The 24,469-nt window shown below is 40.8% G+C and overlaps 1 protein-coding gene across 2 annotated transcripts; it reads right to left on the bottom strand.

The window, feature by feature from the left end:
- On the bottom strand, positions 334 to 24,469 carry QSOX2 (quiescin sulfhydryl oxidase 2; the record flags this gene model as incomplete). Of its 2 annotated transcripts, none has more annotated exon segments than XM_021414004.1 (12): positions 334 to 4,509; positions 7,015 to 7,203; positions 10,079 to 10,229; positions 11,239 to 11,361; positions 13,637 to 13,766; positions 15,790 to 15,933; positions 16,872 to 17,017; positions 18,524 to 18,614; positions 18,815 to 18,923; positions 20,102 to 20,150; positions 20,446 to 20,546; positions 24,296 to 24,469. In XM_021414004.1, coding segments are annotated over 12 exon segments (1,958 nt in total), but the record flags the coding sequence as incomplete, so codon positions are not given.

Below are 24,469 nucleotides of genomic sequence, written 5' to 3'. Positions count from 1 at the left end.
CTGCACAGGACAGGGCAGCAGCCCCCGGCCCACGCAGATAACCCGCAGCACCCGCCTGAAACAAGGCAGCACCAGCGTTAACCTCGGCTGGTAAGGACGGGGCAGCCCGACCCGGAGCCAGTGGTGAACGGCCGCATTCCTCCTCGTGGTACTGGGGCCATAACAGTGAAAAAAATGGAGTAAGATTTTCATGTTCCTGTCACGCTTTTCCAAATTGATTACCTACATAAAATAAGGGGTATGATGGGGAATGGATGTGCATCCAGAGCCATCCCTGCGCTGGAGTTTGACTAAAATGATCCCGAAAACACAGATTAAAAGCTCCAACTGCACCACTTTGCCCAATGTCTGTATTTTTACAAGCACATCAGTTTACAGTTTCATACAAAACGTTCGCTTCTCCTTCTTAGACTTTAACCCCTCCCCAACAGAACAGACATGAAAATGTCAAGTCACCGAATTGAAATAAATAAAGCGTTTAAATAACTGAACTGTTACATCCATTATCCTCAACATCTCCTACGTGATGCACAGAGAAAATACAGCGGGAAGCTTTTGTTCCACTCGCAGTTCCCAGCCAGTTCTGAGCAGTAAGGGCATGGATCACACCGCCATTCAAAACCAGAGCTCTTGGGAATAACGTCACTGGGGTTCTTCAGCACTCGACCTTCTCCTTCTCCCTCTATGCAGGTCCAGTGTTTCCTCTTCACAAACATCTGAAGAGCGAAGAAGGCTCCATCAATCACGAAGGGCCACAAATCCTGGCTGGAAACGGCTGCTCCGAGGACGGTGTGATGCACAGATGAAAGTGGCACTGCAGAAACTTGTTACACGGCACAGAAACAGAAGTCTCAGGACCAAGGGGACGGTGGGAAGCATGGTAAGAGAGGAGACGCTGTGTGACACCTCGCAGCACATGTAACCCGTGTTTACAATCCAAGGGCACGAAAGGAGAACATTTGTCATGACAAAGACACAAAATAAGTAAACCAAGATTGACACAACTGAGTTCAAAGTCAAGACGACCTTTCCAGATGAGGGCACTAACAGCAATTCAAGGGAAAGCCTGAGCTAGTATAGAGGCAACACCGAGCAGGAGCTCCAACACGGATAACAGACACCTCCATGTCATGCTTTTATGCTTATAAGAACCAAAAATCACCACTGCAAAGCTGCGTCTGTTCATTTTGTCATGAAAGTTGTTGGTATGTACCAAAACATAACCTTATTCCAACACATTTGCTGCTGTTCCGATGGCAGAATCACCGCTACAAACCATCACTGCCTTTTGTTTTCCTTTGCAGATGAAAATCCAATCAATGAGTCAAACACACTGGGCTCTGTAATGCATTCAGTAAGTTCTGAACAGCACTAAATACTGCTCTGCTTCAGAACGTGCACTGACACTGACAGCAGCAAGCCCAGCAGTCCCATGGAAACCGGGCGCATCTTCCAGAGCTGGTGCTCCCTGCGCTGCCTTTTACTGCTCCTCTAGATTTAGTTCAGTTTTTTGCTTGGTTCTAAGAAGCAAAACAACTTTGACTGTTGGCTGATACCAAGATCTCCCCAGATCAGATCAGTTAGAAGTGAACCAATTTTCAAGCTTAAATATAGCAAGTCTGGGCCTTGCCACCAGCTCAGCTCCTCCCGGGACCTCCCACAGGATGCCAGCTCCAAGCACAGATCAACCCATCCAGACAACACCCACCTCTGGTTAACTATCCTTCTAGTTGCTTACAAGTTGTTTCAATGATCAAACCCAGGTTCTATAATCACAGGGACACTCACAAATTTCTAAAGAAAAGAGACCCACAAGGGCTCCTTGCACCAGAGCTCTCCAACAGCAAGGCTTCTCACAAAGCAGGTTTGATGCTGCGGGTTCAAAAAGGAGAGCAGCATTCGCAGGAGGCCATACATAGAAGCTGCCTCCCAGCAGGGAGACACTCATGTCCCTCTGTCCTTCATGGCAGCTCCCAGCTCCATGGACACAGAGCGTGGCCATGGGAAGGTGCCCAGTTGCAGGCACAGAGCCCACATTGCATGGGTGGCTGGGCAGGGCTGCAGGTAACGCTCCCCCTCATGTGCACGGAACATCAGAGCCACACGAACAGAGAATTTGTCCTCTGACATGTTTACAACAACTACACGGGGTTGTGACCTTACCTGTAAGTTATTCTGACACTTAAAAGGAACAAGGAACAGTCGTCTGGTTCAGTTCTATTATCAGAGTTTGAAGCTGCAGAAAAACCTGTCAAAAACTCCATTTTGTAAATAAACAGGTTCAGTGATGAAAAGATCTCTTATCTGTATTTTTGCATTCAATTTTAGACCTTTTTTTTTTTTTTTTTTTTTTTTAGCTGAGCTTGAAGCTTTTGATGCTGGGACGTACAATGGAAAGAAGAGGCTGACACACACCAGTACATATCCAGGAATGAATTGGCCAGGGACTACTCACTCCTCCTGTAACAGAAGAGCTGGTGAACGTTCAATTAAATTAAAAGTTGGAAATGCAGAATTGAAAGGAAAAGCCTTTTTATATAACATAATTAATCTGTAGAACTCACTGCCACAAGAAAACATTAAGGCCAAAACCTATTAGGATTAACTAAAGATTAGGTAATGGATAACTAGAACATGCTCAATTACATTGGATAGGATTATAAACTTCACTATCCAGAACATGAATTATCCTCCACAGCTAGGATCAGAAAGGAACTCCTATTCTGAATGGTAATTTTCTAACTGTTTTCATGCCTTCTTCTAATAGCTGTCAGTTAGGATCCCTGGCAGATCCGTACCGGCAATCGCCATACTCCCAAATTGCTGCCACATCCCGGAACTGACGAGCTCTTGGACCTACCTACAGTTAAAACCCTCCCTGACCCACACAGCAGAGCTCTCCAGCACAGGAACAACAGAAGCTGGCTGCTCTAGGTCATGCACAGACACCCTCACAGCCAGCAGGTGACACTGCTCTGAGCCCAGAACCGGCGGCACCGAATGAAGCATCAGTGCTGACTGACAGGAAGAACAATTGCTGTAACGCAACGGAACCACTCAGCACCAGAAGAGATTTAGTATTTCTAGATCTATGCATTGGCTCTGGCATGCCGATGCATACAGCTTCAGTTTCCTTCACTAAAAATGGTGTTTCCCTTTGCGGGAGTCCACCAGAATCAGCACCCAGCTAACACCACATTCACTACTTCGTTGCTCCTCCAGTTCAGAAATGAGTGAGTCACCTCATGCCCTGTTAATGCATCCAACAGAGGAGCACATAAAATACCAGGTCTGAGTTGGTTGTTGCTTACACCTGAACTCCATTACATGGAGTTTGCATCAGCAAACACGATCGGGCTGCATGCAGAGATGCACCCTGCCCCAGGCCTCCCGTCCTCACAGAGGCATGCACATCCTTGCCTGCAACACGAGGGCATGGAAGACTTGCTTGAAGACATAATGCTTTCTACTCTATATACGCAGTGTGAGTAACACTTGAGAAAGCCACGGAGGCTTAGAATTGATTTAAAGTAGATCTCATGACCACCTCTGGTAGGTAAAACGAGTTCTGCATAAATCTAAAAAAAAAAATCCGACTTGATGTGCACAAAACAATATCCAGTTTCTTTCCAAAACCAGCCCCAGCCGATTGCATTATGTCATGCTTACTTTGCAAATGAGTAAATGATGTAGGTCACGGAAAGATCCTCACTGAAAAATGCAACACTTCCTTCAGTGGGTGACAGCACTGTGAGCCTCAGAGTGAAAGGTTTGGGATCTTACAGCAAGCGCCACATATTAAGCTAGAACACTCGTGAAATGACTTGGGAAGAAAGGGTTTTAAAACAAGGAGTATTGTATATAAAATCCCTGATCATAAATATTAAAAGCTGTTATCTGGTACTGAACAGCCACGTACAACAACAACAAAAAAAACCTGTGCTTCCAATGTAAGCTCTTAGACAGACGAGCGATAATACTTCACCTTCCACCGCTTCGACCTCATGCGGAAAAAAAAGTACATGATCATCAAAAACAAGGACGATGCCACATACAGGACGACACACAGACTCATGTCTATGTTGGAAAATCCAATCCCTAAGAAAATGACAGACTGCCTGCTCTCCTGATGGTGAACGGACTCAAACGCACTTTTACCGCTGTCCTTGGCAGGTCTGTGGTTCCCTATTAGCTTATTGAACAGCTTAGATTCTGAATCTCTTCTGTTTTCTTGGTTCAGGACCACGTTTTCTCTGTTTCCACCCGGTTTCTCCAGCAGGCTTTTGTCTTTCTCCTCCCTTGTATCTTTTAGTTCATTTTCACTGGAGTCAGTCTGGCTCTCGGTGTATCTATACAGAATATTTTCACTGTCGTAGTGATGCTTCATGAACTGCAGGACTTGGGCCTCGTTCCAGCTGTGTAAGCCTTTAATTTCCTCGTGACACGCGGGACAGAGGTCTGGAGTTGGCCACTGAACTTTGGGAAATTTTGGGTCTTCCGTCAAATCACCTGATTGAGAGGAAGGAAAAAAATACATCAGAAGTGAATGAACGAGGCAAGCTGAATTGGCAGACCCTTCAGACTGCAGTGTATATTTCACTTATAAATGGTGAGGCTGGCAAAAAAAAAGACACCAAAAAAAACCCACCGCAGCACAGTAATGTTTGTATTAAACTAAAGGCAATCACGACCAAATTAGGCAATCCAGGACTTCCCTGATGGGCGCATCCATAGTTCCAAAGCACTGCTTCCTCTTCCAAGGTACAAACACTATCAGTTATTCCCCTTTTCTCTCGCTAAAAGATGCAGCATTCAAGTTCTAATACAACAGGATCCCACAAGTGCTGTGGGGCTAGAAGGCACGAGAACACCACCAGCTGGGCCTTTCAGGGTTAATTTGAGTTATGGTTTGAAACAAATGCTCTTTTGCACTGGGTGCTCTTTAATCTTCCAGCCTGGTTTGCACTAAGCTGTTCCAAGGCCAACGACGTTCGCGTATTTTCATGTTTCTGTGTTGTGACTCACCCCATCCTATCCTAAGCCAGCTTGTTTCACTCCTAGAGCAAACTATTTTTGCACGCTTTAAGAAATGCGGTCACATTTAAGGTGCATTTTTCAGTTTGCTTTTTAGCATTTCATCATATCCCATTACCTTGAACTCGGGCCAGCTTTAACACTTCAGCTGCTCACAGCTCTGGCCATCGTTCTGCCTCGATGGTAAGGAGCTGAGCACTGAAGTCAGCATTGTGCCTTGCCCTAACAAATTATAACGTGGGTGGAGGTCATTTTTTAAAACAGAAGTCTCTACCCAGTAAAAGCAATAATTTATTTGTAATTAGTACTAATAATCACAGTATCTCAGAAAAAAATATAGATGGTTATTTTCTTCTTCTTTGTCCTTTTTAAAGGCAGGAAATTTCTCCAGGATTTGGAAGAAAATATTGTTTGGAGATTCACAGAAGCACAAGTCTGCCTTTCAGATGTCTTGCAATAAAAATCACTCAGTAATCCCTTTGTTTCAGTAGAGAAAACAGGAAAAAAACCAACTTATGCTAAGGTTACAAGCAGAAAACTTACTGCATTTCATGTTCCCCTGCCAAAAAGAATGCCATACATTTTGTACACCTTAAAGCAACAGGAAGGAATTAAGTAGGGCAGAGCTACATACAACAGCCTCATAACCCACACCTGAAGTCTGTGCCAAGGTGCTTTCATTGACCATTCAAACATTATTTCTCATTGAAAGCTATATACGTTGCCAGAAATACAGATTCAGCTTTTAGGGATTAAAATAAGTCACTGTCCCAAAGAGGAATTTTAGCAAACTTAATATGCATTATTTGAAATTGTTATTTATTCCAGTATGTTTACACTTCTCACTCAAAGGGTATTTTAGCCAGCTGTCACATCATTTAAATCAATATCCATGTGAGTTTTCCAATAACTGAATGCTCTAAAGAAGCACACTGCTCCTCCACGTAGGAACTCCAGCAGGATGACTTCTCCCTGTGCTCAGTCTGGCAACAGCAGCAAACATTAAGGGATGATTTTTTTTAATAACTCCTCATATACTTCTTCCTCCTCGGAGAAACGAGACCAACTGCTTCTACTCACAACTGTATTTAATACTTCATAAATCTTGGGAATTCAGCTCAGCTACAATATAAACACAATGTAGCATATTTAAATTGTAACTAATGCTACATTACACAGATCCATAACAGTAGGCGAGGATTAAGCGCAAAGAGAAACCAATTTTCTTTAGTGCTTTAGCTATTTGATATCCCCATAACAGAATGGATTAAATACAACCCAGTATTTTAACTGTATTTTTACTCCAACTGAAAACATAGCAATCGAGGAGGGGGGGGGAAAACAGATATTCTTCATATGGTGATTTTATTCTCTTCACTTGTTGATCTGATATTAGTTTAGGCTCTTTTATCCTGAGAAAGCCTCCTCTTCAATTACCACCCTTTCCTACACAGCATCTTTTCAGAACGAAACAAAGATGAGTTTCAACATCTGCTTAAACCGTAACGGAAAGAAATTTAATTATTTTTATCCACCAAGTAAGTAGCTGAACTGCACTGCTCCTTTTGGAAAAGGCTTTGATTTGTACTCAGCATCTCATCAAGCAAGAGGTGACATCTCAGAAGCAGCACTATCTTTGAGAAGCTTTTTCATTGTATGTCATAAGGGAGGAACTGTGCCACTGGAGCGTATCTCAAGTGTATATATTCCTCAGTCATGAAGGAGTTACCGGGTTGGTCTTTAGAGTTACAGCTGACTGAGATGCTGTAAGCCTTGCTCCACGGAGCCGGTCTTAAGTCAGTATTAAATAGAGGAACATCAAGCCAAGACAACAGTTGCTGCTGGTTTGAACCCGTGTTACAGAGTACAATTTGCATGCCTATTTGTTCCAGGACAAACTACACTGTGTAAAATGCCATAGCCTTGTCTTTCAGACACAGCTGCCTCGTGTGGGTTTTCCTAAACATACAACTTCCATACCTGCAAGTCTGTTATTTACTACATTGTGTTTCTCCCAGAGCCAGAGAACAGCCTTGTCCAGGGTTTGCACCGAGTCCATGGATTCCTTGGCCATTTCCTCGAAGTGCTGAGCACAAGCCTTGCATCCAAAAAAGTGACGAATGTATCTTCGCATGATCTGAAGCACTACTTGGGGATTGTCCTCAAGACCTAGAAAGACAGAGGGGAGATGCATTTAGCACCATCGGGGACAAACACAGCTTCAACACATGCTACACATAACGTACCTAAAAGTGAACCACAGGAAAAGGAAAGGAAACGTTGTTCCCTTCTCATCCCACGGACACAGACACCTCCAGATGCACGGAACCAGCCACCTTTCTCATTTACAGGTATCCATAGCACACGTGCTATCACCATACCAAAACCAAACTCTTGTCAAATGAAACATCTCATGACACGGTGCCATGCTGAACACATCCACCCAGGTTTGTAGATTACATGGCGAAGGGTCCAGCACCTCTGTCCCATTCTGGCAGTGAATAACAGAGGCTGGTAGCACATATGCCCTCTGTACAGGCTCAGAAAGAAAATCCTTAGCAAAGCCTATTCAAAACTGTCATTCATCTGCTGCCTATGTAAGAAACGCATGGAGGCTGTCATAGCACTCCTTCACTTAGAGCAGAGACATTACAGTCTGAGACATGGAAGCAAAAAAAAAATCTTTAAAACCAATGAAAAGCAAACAATCTCTGCTCAGACATTCCATATCTGTGATTGAATAGGCATGTATAAATAAAAGCTAGGAGATTACAGCAGATTAAATTACAATATTACAAGAAAGGCTAAACATCGTTTTGAAAAGTTGAAATGAATTTCAGACAAAAGAGTTCTACCACGTATACTGACTATGAATTTAGGAATAAAATCATTAAAAAATAACCACTAGCAAACAATCTCATTACGCAAAACAGATTCAATTACAAATTTAATTGTATCTGTTCTCCTGTGTAATGTTACATTCTAGAAGTTTCCTTCAAAATTCATTTTCTAGAGAGGGCTTTTCAATTTAGCAACAGATTAAAAGATTCTTACATATATCCATCTATTTAAAAATCCACAAGCGAGTCTTATCCACACCAACAGATCCCACCCATTGAGAACTCTTTCACACAATTAAGGGTGCCTAGGATGAGATTTCTGCAACGATTTTTATCCACCCTCTGAAGTGAACAATTCTGTGTTCAGAGCCTCCCTGGATTCCCCGATGTTCATCTCGTTGCAGCTTCAAATTACACAGTTTGACATTAAAACACATCAAATATAAACCAATTAAAACATTCTGCCAAGAAAACCGGAGTAAGTTTACGCCGGCTGCCAGACTCTGCAAGTAGTGGAAACTACCAAGAAAAATCCAGCTGGTTCAAAAAGGAAACAAACAATTGCAAAATGGCTCATTTTGTTTGTTTTTCTTTTATCAGCCCAGAGATGAATCTTCTATTAACATCTGCCATGTATCATCGTGTAATCCTCCTTTTCTCTTTCCTCCCAAACTACAGCAATTCAGGGTAACCCTAATCTTTAAAGTGGACAAGAACCATAAAACCCTACCTGTGGTGGGAAGGATTAGGGAGTACATCATGCTTTTTAGTAGATGGGATTTAAACAAGCAATAAGGAGAGGAAAACCTCCCAAGACATAATCCGACAGTCTCAGACTGACCCAATTCTTTCGCCATAAGAAGTGATCATCACATATCTGCCCCGATTTAAATCGATGGCTAAGTGTGCCGAAGAGTTCTCAGGTTCTACAGCGGATTTTTAACTTCAGCCCGACTAAAGCTTGGAACATGGAAGCAATTTGAGATGCAGTTTTGTCTACCTAGATATTAAGAACATTTTTCAATTCGATTAGAACAGTTTTAGCAGTTTGCCCCAGAAAGGGGCAGTTCAACTTCTGCATGATGCTGCTGAGCAGCTAATGCACCACGCAGCACAAAAAAACCTCGGAGGCAGAGCCCTGTGAATGAAGGGGATTCAGCCTATTGTCCCATGAATAACAACCAAAACAAGGCAAAATGAGAGGAAAAAAAACAACTACAGGACAGTGAGATTAGTTATTCAAAGTACACCTATTCTGCAGGGCATTCAACATTGAATTTTTCACTGCGATTGCATACTACGCTGGACAAATATATGTACCCATAATTGGAAATATGTATATATTTGCTGTAGAGTTGACAACTGGAAAACTGCATGTTACTGAGTTACCACGGCCTGGTAACACATCACCTGGCATTCTTTGCATTAGACATTAAAAGCCTTGAAATTAAAAAATAAAAACTAAATGGAACAATAAGCAAACAATGTACTGTCCCGACAGGAACACAATCAGACAAACAACAATATTTTAGCATTAATTTTCTTTCCACTGTGCTAAGGAGACAGTATCTATCTATGCAGAACGTTTCTTAAATAGGAACCAACACCTATTAACACCGTTTCAAAAGACATTTTTCCCAAGTGTTTGCAAAGAAGTGAGTACATCACACTGCCAACCACGAATGGGCACTAGGGAAATTCAGCTGAAAACAGATCTGTCTTGAAATCCTGCATTTCTGAAAGAAAATTACAGAAGGCCTGGCTAACAGTTGTCCAGCTTTTATAGCTGCTAAACTGCATGGTTTCATCTCATTCTTCTCAAATTAACAGTGCAGCCTCATAACCTGAACAGCCTTCCTCCCTTTTCAGGTGGTTCAGAATTTCTTCCTTTGAAATTCTCTCCCTCCTTCCTGTTTTATTGCTCACTTCCCTAGGGTCATGCACTTTCATACTTTATTTACCACATTTCTAAGCAAGGACAAACTGACACACTTTCTTTCAAAGCCTTCCCACAGTAAAGCCACGCTCTGACCCCTGCTGGCAAAAACCTGCAAACTGAACCTGGAAAGCCACTGTCCACGAACGTATCAGCCGAGAATTTACAGGAAAAAGATTGCTCTAATCCATTACTTTTTCTCTTGACTAGCAGAACTGCTGCATGTTTTTGTCTCACCCTTCAAGAATCTCGCATAACTGCTACTTACCTGTGTTTATCAAAGCTGTTGGTCGCAGCGCAGCCTGCACGGTTAGGGTATGAAACAGCTTCCAAAGGGAACAAGTATAGCCTCTGAGCTCCGGCCTGCTGCCCTGACATCCAACCCACTCTGTTCTCTTAGTGAGAAATATCCCAGAAATCTGAAAAGAATACGTATTTAAGACATAGGCAGCTCTGGGACCGAAATTAAACTTGAAGGCTTTTAGAAATGATACTTCTCTCCGAAGCACCATTGTGAAACTCGCCCGTCTTGCAAACACATTACATGACACACAGTACACAGTCAGTGATGTTAAACCTGCCAAGATGCACATCAGGAATGTCTGATTAGTCTGCCAGGATGCCTTAAGCAGCTTAACTTGGAGAGACTTTTTTTTTTAAAGCACGGTATGAAAACAAACCACACATACCATGGTAAACTGAGTTACAGCTTCCGTGGGCACAATAAAAATTCTACATCACTCAGCAAGATGTATGGAATTTACAGCACTAACACCTTCAGAGGATCAGATGTAAAATTGAAGCTTATTTCTTCTTAAAACTACTATTACATACGAAAATCTTGCACAGGATTTCATTCCAGTGATTCATCTCTCTGATTCCTTAAACACACATCTGCTTTCCAAATTTCAGACAGCAGTCCCACTTCACGGGAAGAAAGACTCAAATTAACTCCTGTGCAAAGACAGCTCCATCACAGTGCTTTGCATTACCAAACTGAGATGGGATTCCTGGTAAGGACCATACTGTGGCAGGAAATTAAACAGAGTATTTTTTAAATAATAAAAAAAACGTTTCCCACCTTTTAAACTCTGAACTTAAGAGAATTCTGCTGATGGCAGGCATAGCAAGTAAAGCAAATTCAAACATTTCTGCTGGGAATCTCACACGGTTTGAAGCTGACGTGAGCAAGCAGTTGCTACCTTCCCTAATAAAACTGAGCCAGGATTGTCTGTTTCAATTCTCTCATTCCAATTTCTTCATGTGGATTTTTTTTTTTCCTGGCAATGATTTCACTCTATTTTCATTTTAACCTTCTTATAACTCCATTATGACCGAGGGACCATCAGTAAGTGATGCCTTAGATTTATATAGAATCTTATCCTTTACTAATGCTGTATTTTACACTGGGAACTAGTAACAGCTTACCCGCATTTTGTTGTTGACCAGATCTAGAATAGCATCATAAGGGATTTTGTCTAATGGAAGGCTCACCAGCCACTCTTGCAAGGTCTCTAACAACTTCACCACAGGCTGACGGCCAGGAAAAAGCTGAGGGAAAAAAAACAAAGAGAATACAACCACATTTTAAAGCACAAGTTCCATTACCAGCAAGACAGTTTTATATTTACCTAAATGTGTTTTTCCTGTCTTTGAGAAGCATCAATTAAGTTTAATAGACAAGATTTTCTTTTGTTGTGTGTAAACACTTCTGTTCATTTGTAAATCAGTTTATCAGTCATCTCACAGTAACTCACAGAATTTAACGCATCGCGTTTGCAAAACGTGAACCAGAATGAAGACACAATTTCATGCAGAACAACTTTTGACAGATTACACAGAATTTTCTATGAAGGTAATTCAGCTCAGAGTGCAGCATAACTAGCACATGACCTGAGAAAGGCTGGAATCCTTTCTCACTCTTAGAATATAAACCACGACAATTGGTTCTCACACTATTTTTATTCTGGTTTTTGTTAATGTTGATGATGGTGGTTAACTAGAAAAATAACTTTCCTTTTCTTATGTGTAAAAGTGATTTCCAAAGTGGTTTGGAAATGGTGGTCACCTTAACTTGCAAGTTAAAGTAGTCAAGCTCTGTCAGACAAGTGTGAGGAACTGCAAATCAGTGGTCACGTCATTATTATACACAAGAAATGCTTGCTTGCTTGCTTGTTGTATTTAGTATAGAATTAAGTAGAGTATGCACAAAATCTTCTCAGTACCTTCCTAGAGGAAGCAGTATTTCAATAGATGGGGAAACAAAGTCCCTGTAACTGCTGTCTTAAATACATTTCATGTATTCAATAGATGTCAGAAGATGCTCTGAACATACTAGTCCTTCTGCAGCCACTGTCCAGCTATATGACTGAAACAGCATAGTTCTGTACTACAGACTGCATCTATAATCACATTTACTCCTGTAGGAATCCCAAAATATCATACATTACTATCTAAAAGACAACAGTTGCAGAGTATCTCTAGTAGATACATTTCATGGAAGAAAAAGAATAAAATCTAATTCTACAGTAATGAAGATTTCCCTAGTAGGAGGCCAGAGATCAGATCTATGGATTTAGAATTTATCATCATTTTAAATGCTGTTAAACAGAAGGATAGGATAGAAAGTGTTGGAAGTCCTGATTCACAAAGCTGGTGTTATGGATTGATTGCTGGGTACTCAGTTAAAAAGGAAAGCAAGATACAGAGTTAAACTCTGAAATCCAGAGCCTTGAGCTGGCAAAAAGATGCATATAATTATGGAAGCAACACTGCAAACTTAGCATTCCAACTGTCTCAAATGTAAACAACCCTAAGATAAATATGTGGGAATTGTGAATGAGAACCAAGAGAAAAGGCTTACACAACAAAAGAAGGCAAATAAAGGACAGGAGTCCCCACATGTATAACGGCAGTCTGGAGATGAGCATGCAACAGCATTCCCCATTTGTGCGCTAATAGCCAGGGAAGCAAATGACATAAGCTGGCCAGGAGCCATCAGGAAAAACAGAGGATGTTTTAGGGATAATATGATGGAAAGATTACCACTACACTTTCTTAAAGAAATGAGGCCAGCTAGAGATTTCTGACCTCTGATGGCCGCAGGGGGGCAAGAAACTGTCTGACTGGTACAGCCAGATAGCTGGGAATAGATCATACAGCCCTTATCATTCCCTTAAACAGGAACTGGTTCAGATATTTTAAATAAAGCAAAGTGTTACTTGTTCAGTAAGTAGATGTAGAGAGTCCGTTCATTTCAGTAGGCTGATGTTACAAAGTTTAAATTCCAATTTTTTTCCTAGTTACATCGCATATGTTAATTTTATTATTGAGTGTAATGTGTGAGCATCTTCACTTTTGAAATATTCCACCTCAATCACATTCAAAATTTAGACTGAAGTTAGAAATTCCTAAATAGAACACTATTTGTCAATCATGCAATAACGAAACCCAAAATTAAAAAACAAAAAGAATACTTTTACTCACTGAGTTAAAATAGCTATTTATCCCAAGGATCTGATAAATGGACTGTATTTGCAGCATTCATTCAATATGCTGCAGACTGCTTAACCTTTATTCAAATTTGAGCTCTCTGAGATGAAATTATAATGCATTTCAGTTCTTTAAGGATATCAGAACAGTATGAAGTAACTCAAAAACAACACTGAAAGAAATCCACAAAACTGTTCTTGAAGCTACTGGGAAAGCACATATTTAAATATATTCCAAAAGACATTTTGAGAGGCTTACATCACATAGTAAATTTTATGTTACTGTCCTTTTTTTTCTTTTTTTCTTAAAATAATCAAGGAGCAGAAGTGCATACCTTGGCAGAGATGGTAACAAAATCCTTGAAGGTCTTTAGCTCAGCTCCCTCAAGCATCTTGTGCGTAGCAAGCTCTACCCGGAACAGGTAATGCAATCCAGATTCAAGGTCAGCCATGTACAGCTTCGATCTGAAACACACATATATAACGTTACGACGCGGCAGGGCTCCTCCGCTCATTCTCTCATCAGTCACGAAGGTAAAATTGATATATAGTAGGTGTCATTAAAACCTCTACATTTGCCACTCCACAGTGACTGCAGTATATCCTACGGCACGCTCGGGAAGATACAGCAGTTGCTTCAGGTGCTTGGAATGGTGAGTGTTCAACGAGACCCACTGCGCTCTCCTGAAGTAGTTCTGTGTCACTTTGTTCTGAGATTAGCCAAGTGAAGCAAAACCACAGTTCAGAATTTTTCCCTTTACATTTGACTAAGCTTTTTGTCTCCCAGCCAGCTTCACCTTGCAAGAAAATTACAAACCTGACGTTGTCACCAAGGAAATAGCTAGTGCGAAGAAATTACAGCTTCTCTCCAGAATCCAACACAAACAATAAAATTACATGCTACCAAAGAAGAGAGACTCTTGCTGAACACACACAGATGATACACAGAGCAGAAGTGCAAGCAAGACTGGCAAGGATCATTGTTGGGAAGGACTGAACCTAGAAATCCTCTCCCAAATGCAGTAGTATTGCTGCAGGCTTTCTGCATACAGATTTAACAGGTAATTTTATCCACATCCATTCTTACTTACACTTCTTATGACAGGAGCAAGTAAAACACCTAAAGCAAATTAAAGAATTAAAGATTTTAACAGTCCACTCTCACAACCAAATATCTTTGTAACAAGAAGAGGTACTTCAGATAAAACACACCAGGTAAAGCACCCTATCTTTCAATGTTTTCAGAGTAGAGCCTTTACACTGTTTCACAGAGCAATGTAACTGAACAAATAGAAGTTCACAGTTGTTTGTTTTTTTTTTTTAAGAGCTCAACAGCATAATTATTTCCAAACCAAACAAAAACGAACAATCATTCAAGAAATCAGCTGTCTCCACCTCTAAAATTACATGCACGAAATAACATATATTAAAATGCAAGACAATCTACATTCTTAACAACTCAAACTACAGACTTATTTTGACATATCTCCTCAGTTAATAATGTACTCACTTAAATAGATAAAAAAAAAAGAAAAAGCAGAAGCAAAATTCTGCTGACTTTGAGTTTCTTAAAAAGAGATCCATATGCATCCATAAGGTTCCCCCAGAAAAAGGCTGTTTGGAAATACTTGGACTAGAGATTCATATCAAAAAGATTTTGCCTTGCTGGAAAGCAGCTACATTTAACTAAGTTGTTTTGATAATAGAATGCTTTATGTAAAATATTTTATAATAGTCATTGAAAGAAGATGACACTAATAGTGTCCAAAAAAGGAAAATAAGTGCAAAATGAAAGCACTCAGTCCTGTATCTTTTCCATCTAAAGATGCTGAGGGATTATCTCTCTGTAAAGCCTTTGTATCCTTCTCTCAAACAGAGAATGGGGCAAAGAGGGTAAAGATAAACCTCATCAGATTTGGTTTGATAAACATCTTTTACAGTGACTTTAGCATTTTCTACTGTATTTGCATTTGCCGAGCGTTTTTACTGGGCACTGCTTACTTTCCTATATATACAGAGAATAATCGTTTCCTACAGAAACGTGCTATAGCTTGTTGCTTTACTGTTTATTTTTTTCAGGGAATTGGTTGAAACATTGCTCACAAACACAGAAATGTTACCTGCATTTAGCAGAAGTCATAACCTTGGTGCTGCAAATGAACTAATTCAGTGTTATCTCAATATACAGAGAAACAGATCAAGCTGAAGCAACAGCTGAAGCATTGCTTTCAGCTCTGGTGCCATAATTTCTCCAGTATTAAGCATAAATGCCCTAAATTTTATTCTGCAGAAGAATGAAGATCATAAAACGTGATCAACCTATTCAAATCAAGCTACATCAGATGGGATGGATAGAAATGAGATTTTCATCTGCACTAGAATATTATAATGACAGGACAGCTTCCTAGGTGGAAAAAGAAACCGCAAGTGAATTCTAATAATCAAGTATTCGTCTGAAAATCAAGAACTGAAAATCAGTATTGCTTACTTATCAAACTCCTTCCACGGCTTGATCTCTGTGCTCTCCTCTTTGTTTTCTTTAGCAGGTAGCTCAAGTGGTGAAAGAAGTTTCTTCCTTACACCTGGCAGTGACTTCAAATACGAAGAAAAGAAAGACCGCAGGGGCTTCAGACTGCATGTAAATGGACAACATTCAGATTATTTTTCACCTCGGATTAATAAAACATCCAAAGCAAATTAGTATATTTATAACATATTCACTTTGTTTTCCATTTTACAGTTCTAGTATGCGTTATATTTTGACAAATACTGATCAATTCAGGGACAGTAACAAAAATAATTGGGATTAGTGGTTTGAAATTCCATATGAATTGAGAACATCATGTTCATCAAAACATCAGCTTGCCTTACACAGGCAGTGCTCACATGGTAGAAGTACTTTGACTTAGAAGCAAGCTTGTTGGATCTTTGATGTACTGCTAATTTTTTTCATTTTCATTCCAAAGAGTTTTCCTTTCAGATACACCATGCTAATAGGCATAAAGACTATAAATAGGCAACAATGGTAAGCAAGCCAATATCAAGTCTCCTATAAAAATATATACAATGCTATTAAATGTTTCATTAGGAACAGCACATAGCTATCAGCATACACAACTCCAAGTAACAAGCAGTCGCCTATTTCCAGTTAGAAACACTACAAAACTGTCCATTTCAAAGTAAGTTTTGCCAGCAAATAATCTTGTTACTGTAGTCAAACATCCCAAGGGTTATAATTAACTGCCACAGAATTCTCTTTCATAGCACTTCATGCCATTTCTACTGTCATAACCCATCTGTATGTATTATAAGCACCCATAAAGAGTAAACTGTACAACGAGACCACTAAATACAATTAGTCAATAACTGCTAAAGAGTGCTCGAGACAGACAATTTTCAAACACGAAGGAATCAAACACAGTGTACTGAGTACATGCCAAGGCACAGTGTCATTATATATGTGCAAAACTGATTATAAAATAACTTACTTTGTATAAAAGTAAGCTACAAAAACAGTTGCTATAGCTTAAGTGAATCCCCCTATGTTCCCTTGAGACAGAAACTACGTACCTGTTAACTAACCCATGCGATCCATTCGGATGCACCAGGTAGCATGAAGGGACTGAGGTGATACCAAGTTTCTCTAGGAAAGACTTATCAAAATTCAGCGCTCTCTTTACAACAATGCTTTCGTACTGGATCAAATCTAAAATAACCTGGGTAACGAAAAGGTAACACAAATGATATACATTGTTGGTGGAATATCCAGTCTTGTAGGACAAGACAGGCAAGTAAACAAAGTGCATAATCCCGTAAGCTGTTCACCAAGAAAGTGCATCTGAGAGTGTTCTGTGGACATCAACAATATCAGCTGAAGATTTACTCTGGAAATTATTTACTCCTACTTTCCATTCTTTGATTAGTCTATTCTGATATTTTTCCTTTGAAGTCTAACATCTGAAGAAAACACAAGAATGAATGATGAAACGTCCTCAAACCCCAAAATAGAGCAGGGAATATTCCGCAGGCAGCAACAGATATGTTTTGTGCTGCATGTGTAAGGAGTTTAAAGGTAAGTTTCCAGTATATTTTTCCTTTTTGGGTGCATATTATCTTTGCTCTACTTCACCTCACTTTCAAACTTGAAAAGAAGGGTCTTTTAAACTACATCAGTGACAAGCATGTGGCCTTCCTTTCTTCAGCTGCTGTGACTTCTGTTGGGTTTGTATATATTGTCTTATACTGCAAACTTGCAAGTCATGTTGTTTTCTGTTTTACCAAGCTATTCTGTAATTTCAGAATTCTATGTAACATTAGCAAAATTTTACTCTTCTGAAAGCAAATTCTATTCTCCTTACTCAGATGACAATCTGCTTTCCCTGCAAAGGGGAAATAGTGTTAAAAATCAACGTGACAAAGTGCTAGGGAACTTTATAATCATTACCTTCTTTTCGATACTGCCTACTAGTATCAACACAGCAGCTCCCAGAAACCAGATGTCTGGAGGAAGTCTGCTTCTCAAAGTGATTCTCATTTTTGGCAGCGCACTCTCCTCACTTATACAACTCAGCCATCTTGGTATCAAATCTAATTAGAAACATTTCACAGACACCGGATGTTTCTGCGCAGATTATACCTAGATAATTGTGCAATTTATTTATTTTACTTATTCTAGATCTTGGCAGCAAGAGAAAAGTAACAGCTCTAGGCTAACAGCAGGCTCGTTAAGTGGTGAAATGATGCCAAATCAAATACTTTATTGGGGGGAAAGGAAAGATCAAAGACTTTCACTTCCTCAGAGTTGTGAAAACAATTGTATGCTACCATTTTAAATTAGAACTGCTAATATTATGAATGTTTTTCTAGCAGTAACAAAATAAAACAGAACATCTGACAATATTTTTGTTGTGATTTTCCTACTCCTGAAACTAAAGAATTGTGTTAACAATGAAATACATAAATTAATCTTCCCCTGACGTGTGAACAGAAGAAGTTAACATGACAGGGCATACATTTGTAAGCAAGTTCTTTTGCATAATTAAATACAACAGCCTTATGTAATCACTTGACTTTATGGTATCTCAGAACACATGACCTGACTATTACCATCCTTCAATCCTGTCCTAGAATCACAAGTTTTCTTGTTTGACTAACTAACATAAAACTCAGCTGTGCTATAACAACACTCCTTCATACTCACTATGTCATACATCATACATTACCTCTCGTCCAACATAGGAGTTATTACTTTCAACCACAACAGCAGTATAATGAGAGGTTTTCTTGTCGAAGAGAGAAGTAACATCACTGGACCTTTTAAGAAAAGAAAAGCCATTTAGCACAGGAGAATGCCGTAAGCTCACTGTTACCAACAGAATTTCCTTTCACTATCTTGTAGTAGTATTGATAGTAACAGCAATAAAAAGCTTACTTCATCTTTAATAAGCCCACCTATATTTTATTTAATTAACACAGCAGGCATGCGTTAGTTGTATTTTAAACAAGGCACTTACGAAACTGGATCCAATGGTGGGCAAGCAGGAGGTCTTGACTCTTGGGAATGGTTCTGCAAGAAGTCAATCATCATCTGGCGAACTGTTTGCAGCTCACGATCTGCTCCTGCTGAGTACAAGGCACAAAAACAAGCAATGCTTCAGACAGCTGGTAGCAAATGCTTAACGTGCAGGTTTTCATACATTCTCATACTTCTCTGTGGCATTTTTTTTTGTTTCACATTCAGATTGAGAAAAAGAGGCACTGTTATCTGGCTGATGAACAGGTACAAAGGATTTAATTGTAAGATTTCAATTTAATGTTGAGATGAGATCATACTTAAAAACTGTCATCCCGCCCCAAAATTTATCAAATGTCAAGTATTACAAATCTATCTGCCCGCTTTGCTGGCTTTCTCGCAAACCAATGTTTCATTCCAAATGTGTGCTTGTTTCCACAGCAGTTGCAGTGGGAGATTTTAGTAGCCTTTTTTTCAATGAGGATAGTCATGATGGATTAAACACTCCAGAGGTGTGCCATTTGTACCAAGTGGCACGGATGACTTTACAAAGCCACATAACAACATAAGGGAATAACTGACCTGTGACATCATTTTATCTGCTTCAAACAAAATAAATCAAAATGCAGAAGCTCTCGCAAATACCAGAAGTAACAGGTAGAAATACAGACTAATTCTACACAAAGGGTTAATAGTGCAGGTGGTCCTTCTATTGACCTTTGGCCTTTAAAATGTTAATCCATTAGAAAAGACAACATTGCTTTTGTCCCCAGACAAACCACCTCAAGCTGTGACCCTGTCAGACAGGGGATAAGCCTGCTTTCAGTTACTCAACATCTGAACAGGGGTGCCCCCAATGAAAGTCAGGGTGCCTGGAAACTGACTGACAGTTCAAAATACACCAGGGCCAGGACCGAGCAAACCGGATCTCAGGCTGCAGAGATGTGGGCCGGTTCTGTCCTTTTGGACTATTTTTTCCCCTCAAATGAGCTTTTAAAAACAATGTAACCACTCGTGAAAACCAAGAACTACATTTCAAGAAGTGAAACACACCAGTTCTTAAGTTTTTACACTGCAGTCTGCATTTTTACATGTCCAAAATTCTGTCTGACATTGTACTTTCATTCAGTATCTTTAATATCAGATCTTAAAAAGATCTGATATTAAAAGATCTTTCAGTGTCTACCTGTCTAAAGTAATTGACAAGCTAACGGATTTTGCTAATTGCGTGACATATTCTTGGCTTCCAGGTTAACTTTGCGTATCATTTCCAGTAGGATATTCCTACCTTTGTAATTTTCTCCGGTTGTAAACTGCTTTGTAAACGCTTTGAAGAACTATGGTGGAAGGGAAAAAAAAAAGTATTACTGATTTTAAAAAGTCACTCACTGTTTAAGACAAAAGCTCAGGTTTCAAATAGTCTTCAGAGTTTTTAGTTTCTACAGCTGTTATTACAAAACATTTTCATCTATCTATTCATGAAACAGTTTTTACTCCTAGCCTACGAGTTCCAAAGATCTGGGTAGAGCATCACAATTTCTAGTAAATACTCTCAGCAAATAAGTTCACGGTTTTAGTTATCACAAAACAGGCATCATTTACCTAAGACAATAAATACGTCACAGCACTTACCCTAAAAGTTGGATAAAAGTGAATGCCATACTCCTTACACGTCTCATAGTTCTCTTCTTCCCCGCAATCCAGCACACCAATTCTAATTGCAGACTCCCAGTCTGAAAACAAAAATATATTTCCATTTTCAGCAGAAGCGACCACGGATCCCAGCTGACAGATTGGCCTGGCTCCCAAGGAAATCAACACCAGGACTCTGATAGATGCCAGTGGCCCAGAAACCAAGCCTGAGGTTGGTCCTCATTCACAGGTCATTTCTGTGTTCAAGATGAATGAAGTTCACTGATTATTGAAGCAACTAAAACCTCCCTGGCTGGTTGATCTTCTATTTGTTGAAGCTGCAGCAGTATTCCCAGTGCATCTAAATACGAAGATCCCAACACATCATGTGACAATTACAGGACTAAAGATTTTTCTTAATTGAGTCCAAGAAGATGAAATAGGGTCCAACCCAACAGAAGGTACCAGACTCAGTTCCGCAGCTTTTCCCATCAGCTAAGCCCATAAGGTAAGCATGTGGAACATATTTAACTGAATACAATGAACCCAATAGTTTCTCATCCACATGGCTGACAGTTAGAAAACTGAAGATTTGATGCACCTGGTATCACGGTTAATTTTCATACAGGCTCGCTGCTTATTCACCCCCTATCCTTACATTTTGCCCACTGAAAGTTGTCTTTACTTTTCAGTACTCCTCAGGTATACACTGGATATGCTTCTAAAATACCCGAGTTTTAACTGGAGTGCTACATCGTTGGGTTCCCACATCACTGAATTTCCTAATTTCCTTTATAAATGTTTCATAGGAGTAACCACAAGAGCTGAAGTATTTCTATAAATGCACCTACATGACTTCAATAAAAGCTTTCAATTTGTTCATAGCTTTTTCCTTCTCATTTTGCCAGCTGTGCTCTGCTGCAGCAATCACTTTAAGTAAGATCTGCTCCAAGAGACTCCTTATGCAGTTACTTTTTAAAGCTAAGCTGAATCAAAGCAGCTGTGGGCAGAATTTGAAGATACACCATAATTCCCAAGGATCAATAAAATATAAAATAAAATAAAAAAAACCACTAAAATTAAATCTGCTTTTATAGCAAAGAGCCTGAAAGCTTCATCAAGTTCAAGATCTGATTGGCAGTTGGATGCCTAGCTGCTGCTGAAATTTAGCTTGACCTTTACTTGTCTTTGAAGGAGGACGGAGCAGCTGAGTGGGAATTGCAGTTGTGCTGAACATGCCAACAGCCCAACAGGCATCACAGTAACTACAAGCATCCTCGAGCAGATGGGCACGCATTCACACCAACACAAAAGATACAACAGTCCATTTTATCAAATAAAACGCAAAACAAACAACAAAAAAAGTTTGGCTTCTGCATATCTATCTCATTCAACTTTCACCACTCCTCCTCCTTTTTCCACCTGTCTTCATCCTCCTCCACACGATGAATAGGAGCACTATGAACCTAATGCAAATCGCTCACTTATAACAATGAAAATGCATCTCTAGCTAAACACTTGGGTTAAAGAGCACCAGCTGGGGTGCGTGACGCTCAGCATTTGCTTCTGCTTAGAGAAGAGCTCCTTGTTTCTGTGAAAACTGCTGCAGTACACAGCCTATACTGGCAACGTAGTGTAGATTTGTTTAAAAGAAAACGCTGCCGAATTTTCAAATACCACTATCATTTTTTGACATTTAACATCTAGGCTGCTTCCAGAATAACAGCAAGGCTTCTGTACTGCCCCAGAACAATTTTTGGAAGGAAATTGTTGCTGCATTTGGAAAAACTGTTCAGAGAAATGGATTATTTCCACACATAATTAAAGGGCTGTATGTGGGATCTTCAAGGGTTTGTTACTTCTGCACAGAAAACCACTACACATAGTTCCAGCCCACAGACATTCTGGTGGGTAAACTGAACCACCTTTTAAGATACCAAAAGTAAAACTAACTACAGCAGCCACTTTGGGCACCGCTGTAATAAAACTAAACATGTGATTAGGAATGCTGCAGCAACAACTCTAAGCTTGAAGCCTATTCTGAAAGAAAGCATCAAAATGAAAACTGTAAATTACACAAAAGCAAGCTCTGTTCCTAATTTTCAGAAGCATCATCTTGAAGTTTGCAATGAGGTTGCCAAGGTTGAACAAATGAGAAATGAAACAGCTCTCAGACAAAGCTACCAATGGAAAGCATGAGTGTTCTCAGTCTCCTACTAAAAACCCATCCATTCCACTCTGAAATGGAAACATTCTGCTGCCAAATAACACCAGACAGCAATTTGCATTTGGTGATATGGCCAACATCCACAAACCTAAAAATCCACTTTATAAATGGAAGTCTTTATGAAGACTCAGACTACAGCAAATTGATCTTTAACTGGTCATAGCAATACAGAGTACATCATCGTAACTGTAGATAAGTAAGAAAACAAGTACCTGAAGTCATTGAAAATTACACTCAGCGTCTACAAAGATATCACACCACTGCAATAAAACACAAACACGTCCTTGTTTTATTTTCAGAAGAGCTCTGCTCGCTTTCAGCTCTTCACGATCTCCACTGCAGTGCTTGCACACTTCCTGGTTCTCTCGTGCCGTTATAACAAGGCCTAATACTATTTTGGCCACAAGGAAATCCAATTAAAAGGTGAAAACGTTATGCAAGCTTATACAAAGAAATGAGAAAAAAGCTACAGCTTGTACAAACAATCAAAAGCCATGGAAATAACAAGAGTCTCAAATGCTATGAAACCAGTGCTGCTCTGTTTTTAGGCCTTTCTGTTTCTGCTTGGTCCAGCACGACAAACTCCCCAGGGCCTAGTTCTGGGCAGGCTCCATCTCTGAGCATTTAAAACCACGCACACCTAACGCTGACCTACGTTGTGTGTTAATCATCATCTATGCTTCTCACATTGCCAGAGAAGCCAGAGCTCCTCACTGCCTCTCAAAGAGAAGCCACATTAGAACCGCTGCCTCCACCATGATATCATCTCTTGGGTAAAACGACACAGTGGAGTTTGAAAGCCTTTAACACACCCACATTAAGAGCAATTTCTCCCAAAATTCTGCCTCAGGTCTCCTCCTCACCACAGGTACGGAACACCTCCATGCCCTGAAGGTTCTTCGTATCAGCTCCACAAAGGGAGTAGAACACTTCAGCACGTGCCAATAAACCCATGAGCAGATCTAGACACAGCAATGCGAGTGTCCCTCTGCTGACACATGGAGGCCAATGATCCATTTAAAAGAACAGTGTGATAACTATGACAATATGTCTCTCTCTCTGCATTATCACCTGGCTGTTCTTTTTTCCCTTCCAACCCATTCCCGCTCTGTTGGACTTGCAAGACCCAACACCAAACACATGTGGCATCTCCAGCACTGCAGTATTTATTTGTTCAGCTCTCAGAACAGGCTGGTTTCTTTAAAGCAACCAGAAGATGAACATCTCAGAGAGCTGGCAGCCTGAACACACCTCGGTGCACCCACCTGCACTGCGCAGTGCCAAATGTGTAACCAGCAAAGGGTGTAGGTCAGAAGGGGCTGCACAGACCATGCAGATGGTAGTGTTTAGGTGCTCAGTTCTCCCAAACCCTCGACCCTGGAGCTACGATGCTGTTACCCACAGCTCACCTCCCCCGGTGCGAGCGTGATGGGGCAGTGCCCCACGTGCGGAGGCCCCACAGTGACCCCGCAGCCCAGCCCGGGCCCCGCAGCCCACGCCGGAGGAGGCCCCGGGCACAGCGCGTTGCGGGCCCGCCCAGCCCCACGCGGCCTGGCTTCACGCCGTGTACCCCCTCCCGTTCCGTGGGGTCAGACCCCGGGCCGGGCCGGGCCAGGCCCTCACCTTTGACGTCCCCCGCCAGGGCCCGCCAGGTGGGGGCGAAGGCGATGCAGTGTCCGCAAGACGAGCTGTAGAACTGCACCACCCAAGCGGCCGAGGAGTTGAGCAGCGCCCGCCGCACCGTGCCGGCCGCCAGCACGCTCAGCGGGTCCTCCCCGGCCCGGTACAGCCGCGCCG

Source organism: Numida meleagris, chromosome 16 (assembly GCF_002078875.1).
Source record: "Numida meleagris isolate 19003 breed g44 Domestic line chromosome 16, NumMel1.0, whole genome shotgun sequence".
NCBI lineage: Eukaryota > Metazoa > Chordata > Aves > Galliformes > Numididae > Numida > Numida meleagris.
Note: the sequence above shows the minus strand (reverse complement) of the source record. Positions and strands in the feature narration are given on the sequence as shown.